General features: G+C 40.5%; 1 protein-coding gene across 2 annotated transcripts; it reads left to right on the top strand.

The window, feature by feature from the left end:
- Nucleotides 1-1,123: 1,123 nt before the first annotated feature.
- LOC140924177 (phospholipase DDHD1-like) lies at nt 1,124-17,587 on the top strand. 2 transcript variants are annotated; one of them, XM_073374203.1, is made up of 12 exons: nt 1,124-1,678; nt 3,479-3,606; nt 5,265-5,316; nt 5,863-5,991; nt 6,601-6,742; nt 7,504-7,613; nt 8,483-8,589; nt 10,218-10,640; nt 11,529-11,675; nt 12,677-12,944; nt 14,238-14,432; nt 16,603-17,587. In XM_073374203.1, exons 1-12 carry the CDS (start codon nt 1,309-1,311, stop codon nt 16,773-16,775), a joined length of 2,244 nt encoding a protein of 747 aa, XP_073230304.1. In that variant the 5' UTR covers nt 1,124-1,308; the 3' UTR covers nt 16,776-17,587. The 2 variants fall into 2 exon arrangements, with proteins under 2 accessions (XP_073230304.1, XP_073230305.1); XM_073374204.1 differs by lacking the exon at nt 11,529-11,675.
- The last annotated feature ends 134 nt before the right edge of the window (nt 17,588-17,721 follow it).

Below are 17,721 nucleotides of genomic sequence, written 5' to 3'. Positions count from 1 at the left end.
AAAAAAAGAATGAACACATGATTGCATATTGAATGTCACGTTTAGTCGGCAAGATATAATCAGATGGTAAAAGATGTATATTAACAGGACTGTCAAATGTCTAAAAAGGCTAAAAAAACGACGGTATCGATGATAATTCAAGACAATTGGTGTTAATCAGACAAGATCGTGTGCTTGTAAATTAAAGTAGTTGCTTCTTTACAAGTGATTCTGGATTTTTTTTCTTTACTTTTCCAAAAAAATGGGTCGTTCGAGCGATAGAAAACGAAACATTTTATGGGGATGGCCCTACAAGAAAGAGTAAAACGATAAAGAATGACGTTCTAAGATTTTCTCTGCGGCAAATGTTACCAGTGAAATGTCCTTTGGTGAGTTTAAAGGCCACTTGACTTGAAATATTTTGCTTAAATGGAATATAACTTTAGGATTTGAGCGTAAAGACTGTAAAATCAGTTTCGATAGCTTCGGCTTTTTCTCTCTCTTTCTGGCCCTTTATTTCCTAGTGCATTTACATTTCACCGTTCAAACGTAAATCATGAATATAAAAGACCTGGGGTTAGTAAAAAAGTATTAAAAGATATCGAAAAAAACCTTTAAAAACTTACCTTTATATCTGCGAAGGTGAAAACAGTCTTCGCCTCGCCAAATTGCGGACGGCGAAAAAACGGTGGCAAACATGAAAAAAGGCGGGAAAAGCATGGTCACGTGATACTTTTTAAGGCACCCTTCTACCCCGCTATACAAACGAGACCCTGGGAACGAGGCTGTGTACCCCTTTTCTCCCTTTTAGAGAAGACTAGTTTTATCTAAATCTGGGGAAGCCGAAGTGCGGTTGGTTGATACGTTGTTGGAAGACATCACCAGGGCTGAGGCTAAATAAAGAAACTACCGGTACCGGAGAAAAATGGAAAGTGCGTTGGTTACTTTGTCTTTAAGACCTTTAAGAAGATGAAAGAGCGTTTAGAGAATTTTCCAATAGGTTATAGAATAAATGATTTCTTCTTGCTATCGTCTATATGGGAGGGAAAATGTCCTTCTCCTGACAGATTGCCCTTAAATACACTTCAATTATAGAGCTTGGGATTCCTGTGCTGTTGCTTTGTCTCGGAGGCGACTGGGTCAAAGTGCAGTTAAAAATGGCGAATGACGATTGCCACTTCGGACTTTTATACTTTGAATTTTGCTAATATGTACGAAGCTTAAAAATAGGACACTTCCATGAAAACTAACGCTTTGCTAAATCTGTGCAGAAAGAATTCAACAGAAACGGTAAAGGTGTTATTGAAAGGGAAAGCTACCAGCTAAAGAATGAGTGACGATGGTGAAGAGGAAAAACATCCTCCTTCCCCTCCCAAACCTCCAAGACCTCCTCCACCAACGAATAACTGCAAATTACCTCGTCCTCCAAGCATTCAACAGCACCTAGAAGCTATACAAGGCCTCAAAGCTGATCGAGTTCGCTGGTTTGTGAAGGAGGACAAGAAATGGCAACCTTTCAATGGCTGTGATTCGTTGTCTATTGAAAACTGTTATCGCCAAATCTTGGACCTTGAGATAAGGGAGGAAGACAGCAGTAAAATCCTCAATACTTCCTCCATTTATGAAATGCCAACTGTAAAAGGAGGGTTGTATGAGGTGGATGTAGTTGCTAGGGAATGCAAACCTATATATTGGAAAGGTTAGTGAAATTGCTGACGCAGCATATAATTATATGTTGTGGTTCAATTTTTTCCTTGGTTTAATTTTTATTTCCCTTTGTTTTAAACTCATTTCCATGCATTTCCATACCCCATAAATTTAATAATTCCATATTCCATATTCCATATTCCATAAATTTAAACCAAGGATAAAATTGAACCACAACTATAGTGATAGTTGTATTAAGTAGACATCCCCTGGACCCCTGTGTGCGACAAATGCAGACTGCAGACTGGTAGGTAAACGAGGTAAACATCCTTGTGAAATGCTCTAACAGATTCCCTATCCCCAAAATTTAGGTATAGGGAATCTGTTAGAGCATTTCACAACAATGTTTACCTTGTTTACCTGCCAGTCTGCAGTCTGCGTTTGTTGCACAGCGCCTGGACCCTCAATATGAATGAAGTGAATGAATGAAATGTTTCAGCCGAGAGGAAAACAGACATGTCCTCTTTACATAATATATCAAATGTTAACAGTAAGCACAGACATCAGAATACAAGGCTGGTGCCCCTGGCAGCTGCTAGTAGTGCATTTACTAGCCTGAGAAAACAGCTAACATTTTGTGATGCTACCACTGGTTTCCCTGCAAAATGATGTCTGAGAAACAAGCCAAGAAAGTCGATACTAATGACACGTCACTACAGGTGTCACTACTCAGACCTGGGTAGTGCTTCTCGTTGGCTGACAATTTTGCTTGCTTCAACCAATCAGAAGCAGTACCCAGTTCAGGGTAGTGATGTGTCGTCAGTGTGGAATTTCTTTGCTCATTTCTCACACTTCATTTCATGCGGAAACCAGTCGCGGTGTCACGAAATAGTGGCTGGTTTCACAGGCTACCATTAACAAGCTTAGTGTAACCAACCTAACCAATAATAATTGGTTATTGGTTAATTATTACATGGTTCACACAGCTTTGCAAAGTCCTTGAAGCAAACCCCCCTCTACCTGCAAATTTGAAAGGTCTTTACTTCATGTCATTCTGTGTCAAATTACAGGGAAAAGAAGTCCGTGAAAACATTATTTTAGTCCTTGTAAAGTCCTTGATTTTTTCCCCCAAAATTCTGTAGGAACCATGTGTTATAAGAATTATTTGTGCAATGAGGTAGATTATAACACCGGGGAAATTTACCCTTCGCTTTTAAACAGTAGTGTGGGTTCTTGTACATCCCACTTTGATTTGACCAGTGAAAGAAGGATGAAGGAGACAGGTCCAGTGGCTTGACATAAGTGCCCAATAACACAATCATGTGAACTGAGACGAGACGTCTTAAATCACAGCAAGCATGATCTTACCAAGTTTATTAAGACCCTGGTTGGTGGTCTGGCTGGGGTTTGAACCTGTGTTCTTACTCTTGGCAAACTGGCTCTTTTCCAACTAAGCTAAGTGGGTGGCAGTGGGGAGAAAAATTGGAACTTAATGATGCTCATGTCCACTTACAGTATGGGATCAACTAGGTATCATAGTATTACAAGAAAGTGAAGTCAGCTATATGAGAGCTTGCCAAATGTTTCCTTCTTCCAATACAACTTACTACACGGCAGAAACACTGAAAAGTCTAATTTTTGTGATACCATTCTTGTACAACACGTAGCCACCCGTGTATCCAAAATTCAAAACCCGTTTTTCCAAACAAATCTGCACCATGGTTGTAACCAATTGTTTTTTAGCATTATTAAGGTTGCAAGATTACAGTTCTCCATTAATTTATTAAGTTTTGCTTCATGAAGGAAGCAATGGTTTGTGTGCAGTCTCTGAAAGAATTATTTTTCATCACAGGCAATGCTTTGTCAGTTTGCCGAGGAACATGGTTCACTGGATCTGGAGCACTCGAGTTGTGGCAGCCTATTGTCGAGGAAGATGCAGAGCAGATAGAGATGTCACATCAGACCATTTGGAGGTCTATGGTGAGTCCTGACTGAACAAAATACTGTGTAGAGTATTGTAAAAGCAGTACATGTAAATGCTGTTGCTCAGCAAGTTTGGGTACTTACCAGAACAATAATTTTGGGAGCTCAAAAGTTCTAGTTTTTAATTTAGGCCCTTATAGGGGAAGTGCGGATGTTACAGGTCAAAATTAATTTCAGGTTAAAATTCTTTAACCTCGGTTGATTCTCAATTTTGTTTGTCTCTTAGCCTTAATTATTCATGAATTAGAATCAACCTACAGTCTCAGTCAAAATTGTTGCAGACTTTTTGCTGTCTTCTTGCCCTCCCAATGTTGGTGTGCAAGATTTGGTGGGATAAAAAACATTGGGAGGATGATGAGACAGGCCAGAAGTGGAAAAACAGCTTTGGGTGGAATTGTCCCAATTGCCGTATTTATTCGGCTATAAGCTGATCTTGGCTGTAAGCAGATACCCGAAACTTTGAACTCGTAAAATCAGAAAAACTAAGAATGAAAGATTAATCCAAAACACCCAGCCATAAGCCAAGACCCCAGTTGGGCTCAAATTTCACTGAACTTTAGTCTTAATTTGTGTAAAAATCGATTGGCTTATAGCCAAATACATACGGTATTTTTGTCTGAGACTGAGTTAAAAAATTTTAACCTGAATTTAATTTTGACCTGTAACACATTATGTCTTTAGTCTGAATTTCAAATACGGTCGTTTCTTGGTCTGAGGAGTAGACCATGTTCCTGTGGGTATTCAACCCATCTTTATGTCATTTGTCGCCATATTATCTACTTTTAGTTAGTTTAGTTAGTCTTATTTTACTGTTTCAAGACCATGTCGCTTGTCAGAATTTTATTTTATCAGGGCTTTTTATTAATTGAGGTGAGGTTAACCCTTTAAGCCCCAGTATCTGCATACAAGTTCTCCCAACTGATCTCTATACATTTCTGTACTGAATCAGTTGGGAGAATTTGATGAAATATCAGAGCATTTTCCCTTTGGTGATTATTTTATTAATTCTCATGACCTTTTCTCTTGATTGTGTATTGATCATCTCAGGAGAAAATTGATGTTGATCACTCTTGTGGGACTTTAAGGGTTAACCTCAGGCTAATGTTGCTAGTGGGTTTGCCCCATTTTGGAGACTCTGTATGGGTACTTCTGATGAATTCAAAGTTGCTCGATTAATATTGAGGAGCTAATGATCTTAGAGATTAAAGCAGTATAGGCATTGCCATTGTTGATCAAGGCTAACAATTTAAGTCATACAACAGGAAAGAAGTCTGCCAAAATTAATAATGTGATGCTTATTGAATTATTGCTTTTTTTATTTTCTTGTTTCCCTCATTTCATTGTTGTTCCTCAAATCTGCTAGTAATGCTACCACACAAAACAAAATTATTCTTTTATGTACAAGCAATGAGATCTTTGAAAATTGATGATTTGATGGAAAATGGGTAAAAAAGAGATGTTCACAGGTACCTATACATCCCTCGAGTTTGTGTTTTTGTGCACTGGCTCAGTGGCAGATCCAGGGTCTTGACACCCTCCGTTCTTTGTTTAAACGTATTATATTTTGCCTGTTTTATTAAATTTTATGCATCAAACTTTCTCAGTTGTATAAGTTGTGTGATACTGTTGTTTAAGAACAGATTTGTTTCTTTTAGGGTCTTCATGTTGGACCGGATGAAAGTGAAAGAGCAGCTTCTGAACGACAAGGTGATGACTGTTTTGTGTAAAAAAATATTGCACTAGAGTTTTGTTTTGCCAGTACTTCATTCTTCCAGTAAAATTATTGTAATGTTTCATTTTTTTCTTATGCAAGTGAAATGTCCATTATAATGTAGTTAAATTGCTGGAGGCAAACATTAATGGAATAATTATTTGTTAATTAATTCTGTATTGTTTAATTATTCTGTTTCTGTTTTCATTGTTATTGCCCTGATATCTGCTTAAGACCCATAGTAGTGCTTAAGCCTTTACATGTATAAGCCCCAAGATCCATACGCAAATCATGACATTTCTTTTAAGAATAGTTGAGAGAATTTGGTGTAAGATCATTTAAGCATTTCCCCTTTGGTAATCAATTTAGTAGTTCTCATAACCTTTATTCTTGATGATCCGCTGATGTTGTTATGAGAAAATTGATGTTGGTCACTCTTGGGACCCAAAGGCTGAACCTTGAGGAAAACACCTCCAAGACCTCCGTGTATACCTTGATTATTTAGTAGCTGGTCAAACAACTCTAATTCCCATGTTTTTCAGGACTTGGCCGACTCAATTTAAAAGGCTTTTATGTGGAGTGGAATGACATCACAGACGTGTGGCTGTACTGGGATGACATGAAATCTAGAATCATAAGAAATGTTGGTGAAAGGATTGGGTTTTCGTCAGGTATGATAACAATAACAGTATTATTAAAATTATTGCTAAAAACAGTTGTAATTAACAATCCATGTAAGGGTGATCGCTCCCCTTCATAAGCTGAAGCCACCTTAATTAAGCTAATTAAGTTGTGTAAGTTGTGTAATCAGCTGTTGGATTTGTATCATTTGGGTCTACCAAAATACAGCTGTAGGTATTAAGTTCAGTACATGAAAAGTTTGACGCTTGAACTGGACCTTAAATAACTTGAAATGGAGTCATTTATCAGTGCTACTACCATTATTAATCATTAATAATAGTAATAGGACTGAGTGGACTACAATCCTTCTGTAATTTGAATTTCCCCAAAAAACAGCACTTGCCCATCGGGTAAGTTAAGAACAAAAATCACTAGCCCGATAGCAAAATCCACTAGCCCCGTGCTATCGCACACGACTTTCTTTGCACGCTGTTAGGCATGATACGTACTTTCCTGTTACACTGTCCTATTAGTGCTGAACTCAGGACAGTTGATAGCCAATCAGATTTGAGAATTTTGTTACAGTTATTATTAATGTAGTTATTGCCAAGAGCATTTAAAACTTTCAATGAAACATTGTCCATTGATTGTTTCATTAGGGGCAGCTACTCAGCTTCATCGTGGATACCATACAGATGCCAGCCCTGATGACAGGCCTCATGATATCACTCACTTGGTGTTTGTCGTCCATGGCATTGGACAGCTGCTTCACATGAGCAATATTGTTAGGAGTTGTGCTGAGTAAGCATTTTACTTCACTTTTGATTCAGACATTTTTAATTTAAAGTGGCAGGGCTGAAAGTCATTAAAGGTCATTGGCCTTGGATTTCCACTTGCTACTGTTTGTAAGACCTGCAGCTACTTTCAAGAAAAGTTAGCCTGAGAAAACAATGCCACCACAGGTTTCCCCACAAAATGATGTCTGAGCAACGACTGCAGAAGTTCCCTACTGGTGACATTCACTACCCAGATATGGGTAGTGCTTCTGATTGGTTGAAGGAAATTTCTCTTGCCACACAACCAATCAGAAGCACTACGCAGATCTGGGTAGTGACATGTCATCAGTTTGGAATTACTGCAGTCATTGCTCAAATGTCATTTTGCAGGGAATCCAGTGGTGCGTTGCCAAATATTGGCTTTTTTCTCAGGCCAATAGAGGAAAGTAGAACCAAAGAACTTCCTGGCTGTTCAATTCCTTACCTACTTGTTGCTTATAATACTCTGGCAAGGCAACTTACTTTTCTTTCTGCCCATTTTTCATTTTTTTGATATATTCAGTGATGGAACACTCTTTCCAGAGTTCAGTGCACCATTCCCACATTCCTGTGAACAAATTAAAGCTCTATAATTTTGAGGCTTGGTGTAGCAAAATAGTTATAGTGATTTCTATGGAATTGTTCACCCAAGCTTCCACCTCATTTCATTGTGTGTGCTTACTAGAGCAGAATTTTTAGGATTTATGTTATTCGTTTTTTTGTCCAACATTGTGTAACACCTGACAGCCTTCGACATGGAGCAACTACTGTTCTAGGAAAACAACCTGATATTCCTCAAGAGAAGAGGGTGGAGTTTATTCCTGTGGAATGGAGGTCATCGCTAAAATTGGATGAAGGTAAAAATATCTCAGCCTAGTAAACAGTACCACAGGAAATACAGCTGGTAGCTTTCTCTTGAATGGTCACACGTTAGGATTTCACCCATAGACTCAAAAGTTAGAACAACCTTGTACAGCATAATAAACAGTACCAAAGGAAAGTACTGCTCAGTAGCTTTCATTTGAATGGTCACACTTTAGGATTTCATCCACAGACTCAAAAGTTAGACGAACTTTGTACGGCATAATAAACAGTACCACAGGAAAGTACTGCCCAGTAGCTTTCATTTGAATGGTCACACTTTAGGATTTTGTCCACAGACTCAAAAGTTAGAACCACCTTGTACAGCATAATAAACAGTGCCACCTGAAAGTACTGCTCAGTAGCTTTCATTTGAATAGTCACCTCACTTAATTTCATACACCATGGCCAGTCTCAGTAGTTAGAAGTACATGTTTCCATATCCTTGTTTTAGGCGGGTGAAGGACTTTGCTGTTATGTCCCTACGTATGCAATCCCGATATTTTCCTACACAATCCTTACGAACAGTTGTGACTGAAAGTTCCAAGTATAAACACTGTTTCATTCGGAGACCGTGCATTCAGTGTTGCAGCGCCGAAACTGTGGAGTTTTGTTTCATTTAAAGTTTGATCTGGTGAAAACTTTGTAATGCTTATTTTTCTGTGGACCTTGACATTATTGCACTTTTTTATTGTTAATATTCTCTGTGTCTAGTTTTTAGGGTCTTAAATGTTTATTAGATGTTTTTATTTTTTGCAATCCCAATATTTCTTGTTAAGCGCTTTAGAGTCATGTAAAAAACGCTATATAAATAATGAAGTATTATTATTATTATCATAAACTGAGTACTGTTTAACTGTTGAAGGTACCATTGAGTGTATTACACCATCGTCTGTGTCTGGTCTGCGGAAGGTACTAAACACAAGCATGATGGACATCATGTATTACACAAGTCCATTTTACAGATATGAGGTACAAAATGATATTAAATCAACCTACTTTGCTACTGGAGCTATGCCACTTGCAAGCCATCACATTCCACACATGTCTCTTGAAGCGGGAGGCAAGAACTAAAGGCCCTTAAAGGAAACTCAAACAAGCTCAACCCACATGCGGTATCTCTCTCTTCCGCCGGGCCCCACCCGCTTTCTTTTTCCCTCTTCCCAGCCTCTCTACAACACGAAAGGGAGCTTAAACAAAAACGACGGCGACGTCTACCAAAACGTCGTTTGCGCTGCTTCAAACTTTATCGCGCTTATTCCGTCTCGTTTACTCAGTCAAATGTTGGGAAATTTTTTTTGGAGTTGGATTCCAAAGGACTCTATCAAAGTTCAAGAAAAGAAAAAGAAACTTGTTGTTTTGTGTTCCCGTCTTCGACAAAACGTGAAATTAGTCAGTTTCACGTCGTAGTCGTGCAACGACGGCTAAGAAATGTACAAAAAAGCGTGATGCACGTGCAAAGTTGTTGTTTTGCTAAGATAAACCTATTGCTTTTTTGCGGTTCTCGTTGCCGTCGCCGTGGTCGTCGTCGTCGTTGCTTAAGCTCGCTGAAGAAACCTCTCCGGAGGAGAGAGCCCACATATTACCGAGCCATATTGTGTAGTTACAGAAAATAACCACACTGACATCCCCACAGAATCAAGAGATTGGAAATTCCAGGGGGAGGAGGTGTATAAAGTTTAATTGGAATTTGTGCTGGGGAGGGAGGTCGTAGAACAGTCCCTTCCCCAGGTGATTAATGAGAACTTCCCTGAGATGCTCCCATGTCCAAGCTGTTTGGTTGAAGGAGCGAGTGTGCTGCGGGATGAAGGTTTTTGATGATGGCAGATTGTTTTCCCTTGCGCAGATAATTCTCAAGAGCAGTGTGTGAAGAAATCTTCTTGGGAGTCTTTCTTCATACCTAGTATCTTAAATTGGTGGGAGTATCCGCCACCCCTGTGTGAAAGGCATTAGAGCATAAGTGCTATGCTACACATCAGAGCATCTTTCTCAATAATCAAGTGGAGCAAATGTCAAATTGTATTTTTTGTTGGTTATGTAATCGGGAAAATATTTCCGTTTTTAATGCTAATACTACAGGTCGGAAAATTTTTCAAGTGTCCGAGGTAGCACTTTTTTTCGAGTAAACATTGTACTAGTAATTGAACTGTACTGTCTGACTTAGGGCGCTTTTCATTGTTAGAAGTGACCGGCCAGACCGTTCTCATCGAAATGAGAATTTCACTTTTAATCACAACTATCCAGCCAGATTAATCAAATCCTAAATAGTATCCTAGATGGTTTTCAGCAAAAACTCTTGGAGAAAGCCTATTTCATTGTTAAACTTACTGGTCCAGCCATGGTCCGGCTTGGCTCATTCTCCAATCTTGGGTGTCTCGATGCGCCTGCGGTACTCCCCACCACTGCAGTGGCGGATCCAGGGGCGGGCCCCGGGGGGGGGGGGGGGTCGCCTTCCCCCCCATCTCAAGGTCTGGATCCGGTACTGTATTGGGTGGGAGCATGGAGACACCCAAGGCTAAGACTGAGCCTATGGTCCCGCCGGCCAGTTCTGACTTTTGGAAAGCGCCCTGAGTTATCCTTTTGTTACTTTTTCGTTGCAGATCATTGACGGAGTAAGAGATGAAATGAATCGCTTATACAACATGTTCTGCTCTAGAAATCCCTCATTTCTGGAAACAGGCGGCAAAATTTCAATTTTAGCCCACTCACTCGGCAGTGTCATTGCATACGACATCTTAACCCTCTGGGACATTGAGTTAAGACACCTATCCCATGATTCAACAACTGGGACAGGCTTTCTCACTGAGAGCCTGCATTATCTGCGGTCAGTTACCAGTAGAGGTAGTGTTGAAAGCATGGAGACTAGTGCTGAGGGTAAAAGAAAAGAGAACTTGAGAGTGGAGTTAGCCAAGGCTCGCAGTCAAGTCATGAAACTTGAGGCTATGATAGCAAGTGAAGTAGAACATGAATCATGTGGTGCAAACAATGGTTCAAACGAGTGCCCCTATGCTCTGAAATTTAAGGTGTGCATGGTGAAGTTATGCCATGATTAGTGTACTAATGGAAACTGTTTGCAGTCAACTCTGTCTGAGACTTCTGCGCTGGGATGGAAGCTTTGGACCTGACACTACGTGTCTGCCTCAGAGAAATGTCGGGACCCCTCCCCTAAGCCAACATTAACACTTACTTCTCACATACGGCAAAATGCTGGCTTAGGGGAGGGGTAGGTGGGCAGTTCACTTCCCCTCTTTTCGCTAGTATTCTTTTCCTCCCACCGGCCAAATACCAAAAAAAAGGGGACAAAATGCCGACCTAACCCTCCCCTAAGCCAACATTAACACTTACTTCTCACTTAGGGCAAAATGTTGCCTTTGTGGAGGGATAGCTGGGCAGTTTCCCAGAAACTTATAACGATCGAAAATGTCTGTCTCACAGCAAGGAGGTCAAATTCTTAACTAGAATGGTCAAAACTGTGACCCGTGCGGTGTGAACACTCGAGCATCTAAGTTTTTTTACGGAAAAGGCGTTATAAAGGCGCGGTTGCATGGATGCGTGGTGGGGGACGCTATTTTGGATATACTTAAGTAGCGCCCTGCACACGGGTAGATGATTAAACTATTGAAGAAAGTTAAAGTTCAATTTGGTTCATCAGTTCCGTGTGAACGGAGCGTAGATAATTGTGCAGTTTTGAGTCGGATATTCAAAGAGTTCATTAGCGCTTTCTTAATTAAGTATTGAGTTTTCCATCCATGGACTTTTTAGAATCGGATGACCGAGCGCGGAGAAAACCAACAGTGGGACCCGAGTTACTCCAATACTCTAGTCCAAAAGTTCACATCATTGAGCATGCTTGCAGTGATATAGTCCGTGATTTTGTTTGGTGTTTTTCACTTCACGTTATTGATTCACAGGTGGAAAACTTATTCTGCCTGGGATCACCGCTGGCAGTATTCCTGGCGTTACGAGGGCTTAGACCTCAAGATGACGTGGAAGATCACGTGCTTCCTAAGTCAGTTTGTAAGCGTTTGTTGAATGTTTATCATCCAGCCGATCCTGTGGTAAGATATTATGTACTAGTACTCGACTTGTTTTGGTCCCAGTTTAAAGGTTTTATGTTTCTATATTGGTGTGGGCTCTTTAGACTGGAGGACAAGCACGACCACGAGGAAGAGATTTAACTTTAAGTTTTTCGCTTATTCCCAAAAATTTGACACCCCGGAAAGCTTCATTGCACCTAGTTAGCACGAAGGAGGTTAAGCCCTCTCCGTAGCGCAAAATAATAAAACTTCCAAAATTTGATAACTTGTTTCGCCAGTTTGACACTCTCGCTACAACCCTTAACGGAATGACGACCGGACGGCTACCACGTTTTCCCCCCCAAAATGACGCCTTTTCACGCGTGAGCACCACTTAATATTGAGTTAAATCTCATCCTCGTAGTCGTTCCCGTATTAGAATCTTAAGGTCTCATATTACTAGAAATACGTGTATCGCAGAACCTCGCGAAGCTCGGTGGGGTGGGCGGGGGAGGCCCATAAAATGTCAGGCATGGAAGGGGGAGAGAATTGGAGTAAATTGGGTAGCTTGGGAGGGCTCTAATATTGGAAGGTGAGATGTACTTAATCGCCTTTTGGTTGGAGTAAATTTCAACCCAGTGCTCTTTTATTGAAGGGATTTTCTGGGATTTATATGAGGTTGGTGTTGTTAAGGAAGGGTAGCCAATGTTTCATAGGTCCCGTGTTCACCCTATTTGACCCTCCTACATGTGTAATTATAGTAAAAGAAAATGGGTGTGATAGTGAATAACTGTAGGCGAATATTTAGCAAACACATGCTATCTTTAATGTGTAATAATAATTACTTGTGAAGTGTGTCATTAGTAGTGAGTGGATGAAATGGTAGGAGATAATGCTGCAGTGATTATAGCAAGTAAATGCTGGTAATTGGAGAAAAAAAATTATGGTTAAGTGATTACAGCAAGAGAGTGTTTGTACTTGTTGTAGTACATAATCACACTTGACAACGTAAAACAGTGAATGAAGTGTTCCGTTGTTTTCAGGCGTATCGTCTGGAACCTCTGATCAGTGGAGACTACAGTAGCATTCCTCCTGTACAGCTGCACCGCTTTGACAGCAAACAGGCCGGATACACCGAAGCTAAACCCAGCAAAACCGGGCAGGCAGCCGGCAAGTGGGGTGGCCTGTTCCGTGTTGGATTCTCGAGACAGAAAACAGAAGAGGCCGACGCCAGCTCGAATGGCGAAGAGAACATGGACGAGGACGATCTGGTGGTCGTACACAATGCGGCATCAGCGGACAAAAGTACAGGTAAACTTTTTTTATTGACTTATGGATGCGGGCAGGGCGTTGCTTACCAAATACTTACCATTTACACGAGAAATCCGGAAATTCTGCGGTTCGCGTCCTTCTGTTTGGGGACCTTCAGAAAACTTGGGCTGTGATTCGAGGAGATGTAATTTTTCTACTCCTTTTAGTCTGCTCAGGTGATTTGGATATACATTGTATTATCGCATGGTTTTTTGAGTGACGCACGTGAGCTAGAGTGTGGTCTTTTTGCATTCTTTAGCAATGGTTTTGCCTTAATTTTTAGGGTAATTCGTCACTATTGAGTTAAGGCACTTAGTAAGACAAATTTAGTGACATCGAGCCATGTTAAAAGAGGGGAGAGCTCTCTTCCGGTTGACTTGCCTCGCTCAAAAACTTCTTTCAGCTTAAGGTTTCCTATAACTCTGTCTCAGTAATCCACAGCGTTGACTTACAGATTCATTTTGCACGAGTGTGCTGTTATATGGGCACGCCCGATGGCATTTACGAAGGCAGATTGGCTTTATTACAGTTGCATGTTAGGAGCCGCCTTGCCTTATAGTTTTCCCAGGCCTCTGTTTCAAATCGAGGTTAAGAGCGTTTAGGTCCCGTCCACTCGTGTCCGGATAGTTTTGAATCCGCAACTTATTTTTTTCCGGATTCAAAAATTTCCACGTCCACACGTATTCGTCTTCAAATCGAATTTGCCCCTCCACACGTATCCGACACGTATCAGGATACACTCTAGCACCCAGGACTCCTCTGGGAATATTGGCAACAGAGCATGCGTCGAGGTATTCATGGTAAAGAACTGGACTCGATCTTGTTATGTCACCGGATAAAAAAATATACCAGGGTTTAGCGTCCACACGATTCCGGATTCACAGCGTAATCAAAAATTTCCATTCTGGAGAGCGGATTCAAAAAGTAGTGGATTCGCATGCTGGATTCTTCGGATACGTGTGGACGGAAGTTATCCGGAAAGAAAAAGTTGCGGGTTCAAAAATATCCCGATACGTGTGGACGGGGCCTTATTCAAATCCCAATAAAACACACTTTTTGGCAAGAAAGGTTTTGTTTTTGATCTCGTTTTGAAAGTGATTCATGCTCTGCAAGCCTCATGTAAAGGTCAACACTCGTAGATAAGAATTTTAAAAGAAACCAGCGACTTTTCTCTCTGTCTTTTTCTTTTTGGCCTTGTTCAGAAAGACATAACTTGAGGAAATTGAACCCAACCCGAAACTTGTTTTATGTCCCAAAAACCAGTAGAAACACTGATAGATGATTTTCCTTCAGTGAATGGCAGTGAAGGGCAGTGTGTTGCCATGGCTACCGACGGGCCGTCATCATCTCCTTCAAAGAGAAAAGGTTGGATAGCGAGTCTGTTTGGTTCAACATCCAGTAACTCAAGTCAGGAAACAGAAGAAACAGATAGCACTAAAAAACAAGAACAGAGCCATAAAGAGGAACACATAACAGTCCCTGCAAAAGGTAACTGCGCCTCGTCACGGGTTCAAACCCCGTTGAAGTCCTGGATTTTTTACAGACTTCTTTCGTAATTGCGTAAATTGCGTTCACAACTGCGAGGATCATTTCTTCATTTGATTTCATTCCTGCAGTTCTTATATGATTTATTTCGTATACATCTATCATCTGCACCTCCTTTGTAACATTTCGCTACAGCCTTTTTGTTGAACAGTCGTGCGATAGCAACGTGGCTGAGAGGTCAGCGAGTCTGACGCAGTGTACCTAATGTGCAGGTCCGTGTGCTAGTCCATCTTTGACCAGTAGCGGAAGGTGTTTCTCTGGAGTACCGAGTTCAGTTCCTCAGCCAGCCTTGTAGATAGCAACTGCTTTTCCCTCTGTCCACTAGCGTGCGTTTATAATTGGACGATTTTTGCTCTATTCTCTATTTTCCAATTGCCCATAATACACTCTGTTTGCCCCCCAAATTCTGCATAAACCATTGTTTTTAAATGCTCCTGGGAGTATTGCAGTTTCCCAAGAGCATTTTCAGACAATAAGTTATGCAAAATGTGGGGGCCAAACAGAGTGTATTATGGGCAATTGGAAAATAGTCAATTCATATTTGAGTAGAGTGTCTAAACAATCTTGAACACCATGAACACACCGTTCACTTTTAGACTTAACTGTCAAAACTGTGGTGATTCATTGTTAAGTGAGCCTGGATGAAAACTTTTGCAGCTTTCTCGGAGCATTACGACTCTACCGTTTTTCCTCAAATATACGCCCGGGTAGAAAACAAACAAAGCAACTGAATCCTGATACGATTCTTAGCCGTAAATGTCCGAGAACCAATTGCACGGTCAAAATTTTCCTCTGAGAGTGGTTGTGGTGGTAGTGGCAGGGTTCTATCTTAGATCTATCGTTTGGGGAAGAAGTCCCGAGTGGCCGAAGGCCACGAGCTTCCGTCCATGGGCATGCCCCCTGGACGGAATTTTTGAAATGAATATGTGCTGAGATGCAATTTGGTGCATTTTGAGACACAATTTTGAGAAGTATTACAGTGTGTGCAGTGACCTGCAGTGACGATATAGTTACTTAATACTGTAATGATAACTATATTAATTTTTTTGGGGGGAAGCTGGGCATTTTGGGCGGGAAGCTTCTACCCCTCAGATACCCTAGATAGAGCCCTGGTGGTGGGGAGGTATTCCTAGGAATTCCTGTCGGTGGTGTGTCGCCCTCTTCTCCCAAGACAAGAGAGAATGAGCTAATTCTCTCTTGCCAAATACTGACCCTGTTTCAGACCAAAACTTGCCATTTCCCAAATCCGTTTTCACATGCGGCTTCTGAAAGTTGTGCGCTGTTTGAGAAACCATTGCTTTGTTCAAGCTAAGTCAATGTTATTTAATCCTCTCTGACTATTTAGTAGTATTTGACACGGCGCTGTTGTGGTTCCCTTGAAAACCATACTCGATTTTAGACCGTAATGAGGAAAATCTATACCCGGTTTTAGCCAAAATAGGAAATAAACCATTGCCTTTTGGGCGGCATTTACCTGTTCAGCTTTTATAAGGAAGCAACCGTAAGGGTTTCGCTCGACAGGAAGTTTAGGCAGCGGCGTTTTTGAGCGACACACGTCGACCGGAAGTGAGCTTTTTTCTCTTTTATTATGCCTTGACGTTACCAAATTTGTATGGGTAAGTGTCTTTTAAACAATAATTCCTGGAGACCGAATGGCCTCTGAGTCAATAGCCCATGGGGCCGAAGGCCGAATGGGCTATTGACTCAGAGGCCATGAGGGCGAGTTGGTCAAACACATAGATTTTAATCTTTTTTTTGCCGCCAAAAAGCCAGCTTTTTTCGCTACTAGTGGGCTATGACATATAGCCTAGTAGTAGCTCAACCAATCAGAACGCAGCATTGATAATAGACCACTAGTTGGATTTTACTAAACTCTTATAGAGACGATTTGCCCCAAATTTTTCCACATCACGGCCGAAGGGTGCAAAAAGTTCACTTCCGGTTGACGAGCGTCGCTCAAAAACGTCATTGCTTAAACTCCCTCTTATCTCAGATCAGCTGTTCATGTCCCGAAGATCATTGACTACAGTGTAGAAAGTTTTTGCACATTTATAAGGAGGAGGTGTTCTCCTCTAACTTTGTTAACATTAACACGTTATATTTTGTCTTTCAGTGCTGAAAGAGAGACTTGATTACACATTACGAGAGGGATACATGGAAAGCAACTACTGGTCAGCGGTTACTTCTCACGTGTCTTACTGGGCGTCGTGTGATGTGGCGCGGTTTATCCTTGAAAATTGCCTGAAAAGTAACCCGGATGTTACTGAAAATATGGAGCAGTCTTGACTGCGAATTTACAGCCGTAAAAATTAACCTAATCAGTAAACTTAAATAAGAGTAAAAAGATAAAAAGGTTAACCGTTCACTTTGATGATAACTAACAAAAGAAATTAAAAGGAAATTTGTTGAGCTAGGCCATCAATCCAAGGTGCTATATATAAGAGTGTATAAAATCTAGAGAAATTTACGGTATTTATGAAGAGCGAAACAAATTTTTGAACTATGATAGGAGCAAACTACACATTGACAGCACATAACCATATCTATAGAACACAAGAATAAAACAGATATTAAATAATCTTGATACTTTTATTTTTCTAAATGACCTTGAAAACGTTTTTGATTTGTGGCAAAAGTTTCGGTTGTTTGTGCTCATCTGAAGTTATACGTAATTGTGACATCTGTTCACTGTTTTCTGTTTAAATGAAGAAATTTAGTGCATTTGATTTTTTGCGTTGTGTTATTTTCCATTTATTTTTTTAAAGGAGTAATCCTTTGACATCGAAGGCCTCCAAAAGTCGAATTTCTAAAGAAAATCTCAAATCTTAATTTGTGATAAATCACGAAAAAGGAGGAGATGAATTTACAGCTCACGAGACATTCGTTCTGGTCCATACCTATCATCTCTCTCGAAAAGCGTGTATCTTTTTATTATGCTTTAGATTATTTATGAATTCTCCAAAAATAAATAGTTTTTTTATTGTTAAAATATGTCGCGAGTATTGATAACTTTTTTGTCGAGAGCTGAAGCGAATAGCCGGGACATATTTTCTCTTTAATTGTAACACGAACGTTCAATAAATATATTATACACAATATTCTCTTGTATATTTGTGCATTCGTTAATTTGTCTTGCGGAAGAGATGACGTCATCACCTTGTAGTAGATATGACGTCACCAGATGGCAGTGGTGACGCAGTATAGGTAACGTCATCACATAACAAAGTCACAT

This window comes from Porites lutea, chromosome 14 (assembly GCF_958299795.1).
Source record: "Porites lutea chromosome 14, jaPorLute2.1, whole genome shotgun sequence".
NCBI lineage: Eukaryota > Metazoa > Cnidaria > Anthozoa > Scleractinia > Poritidae > Porites > Porites lutea.
This window is presented reverse-complemented; position numbering and strand designations above follow the sequence as displayed.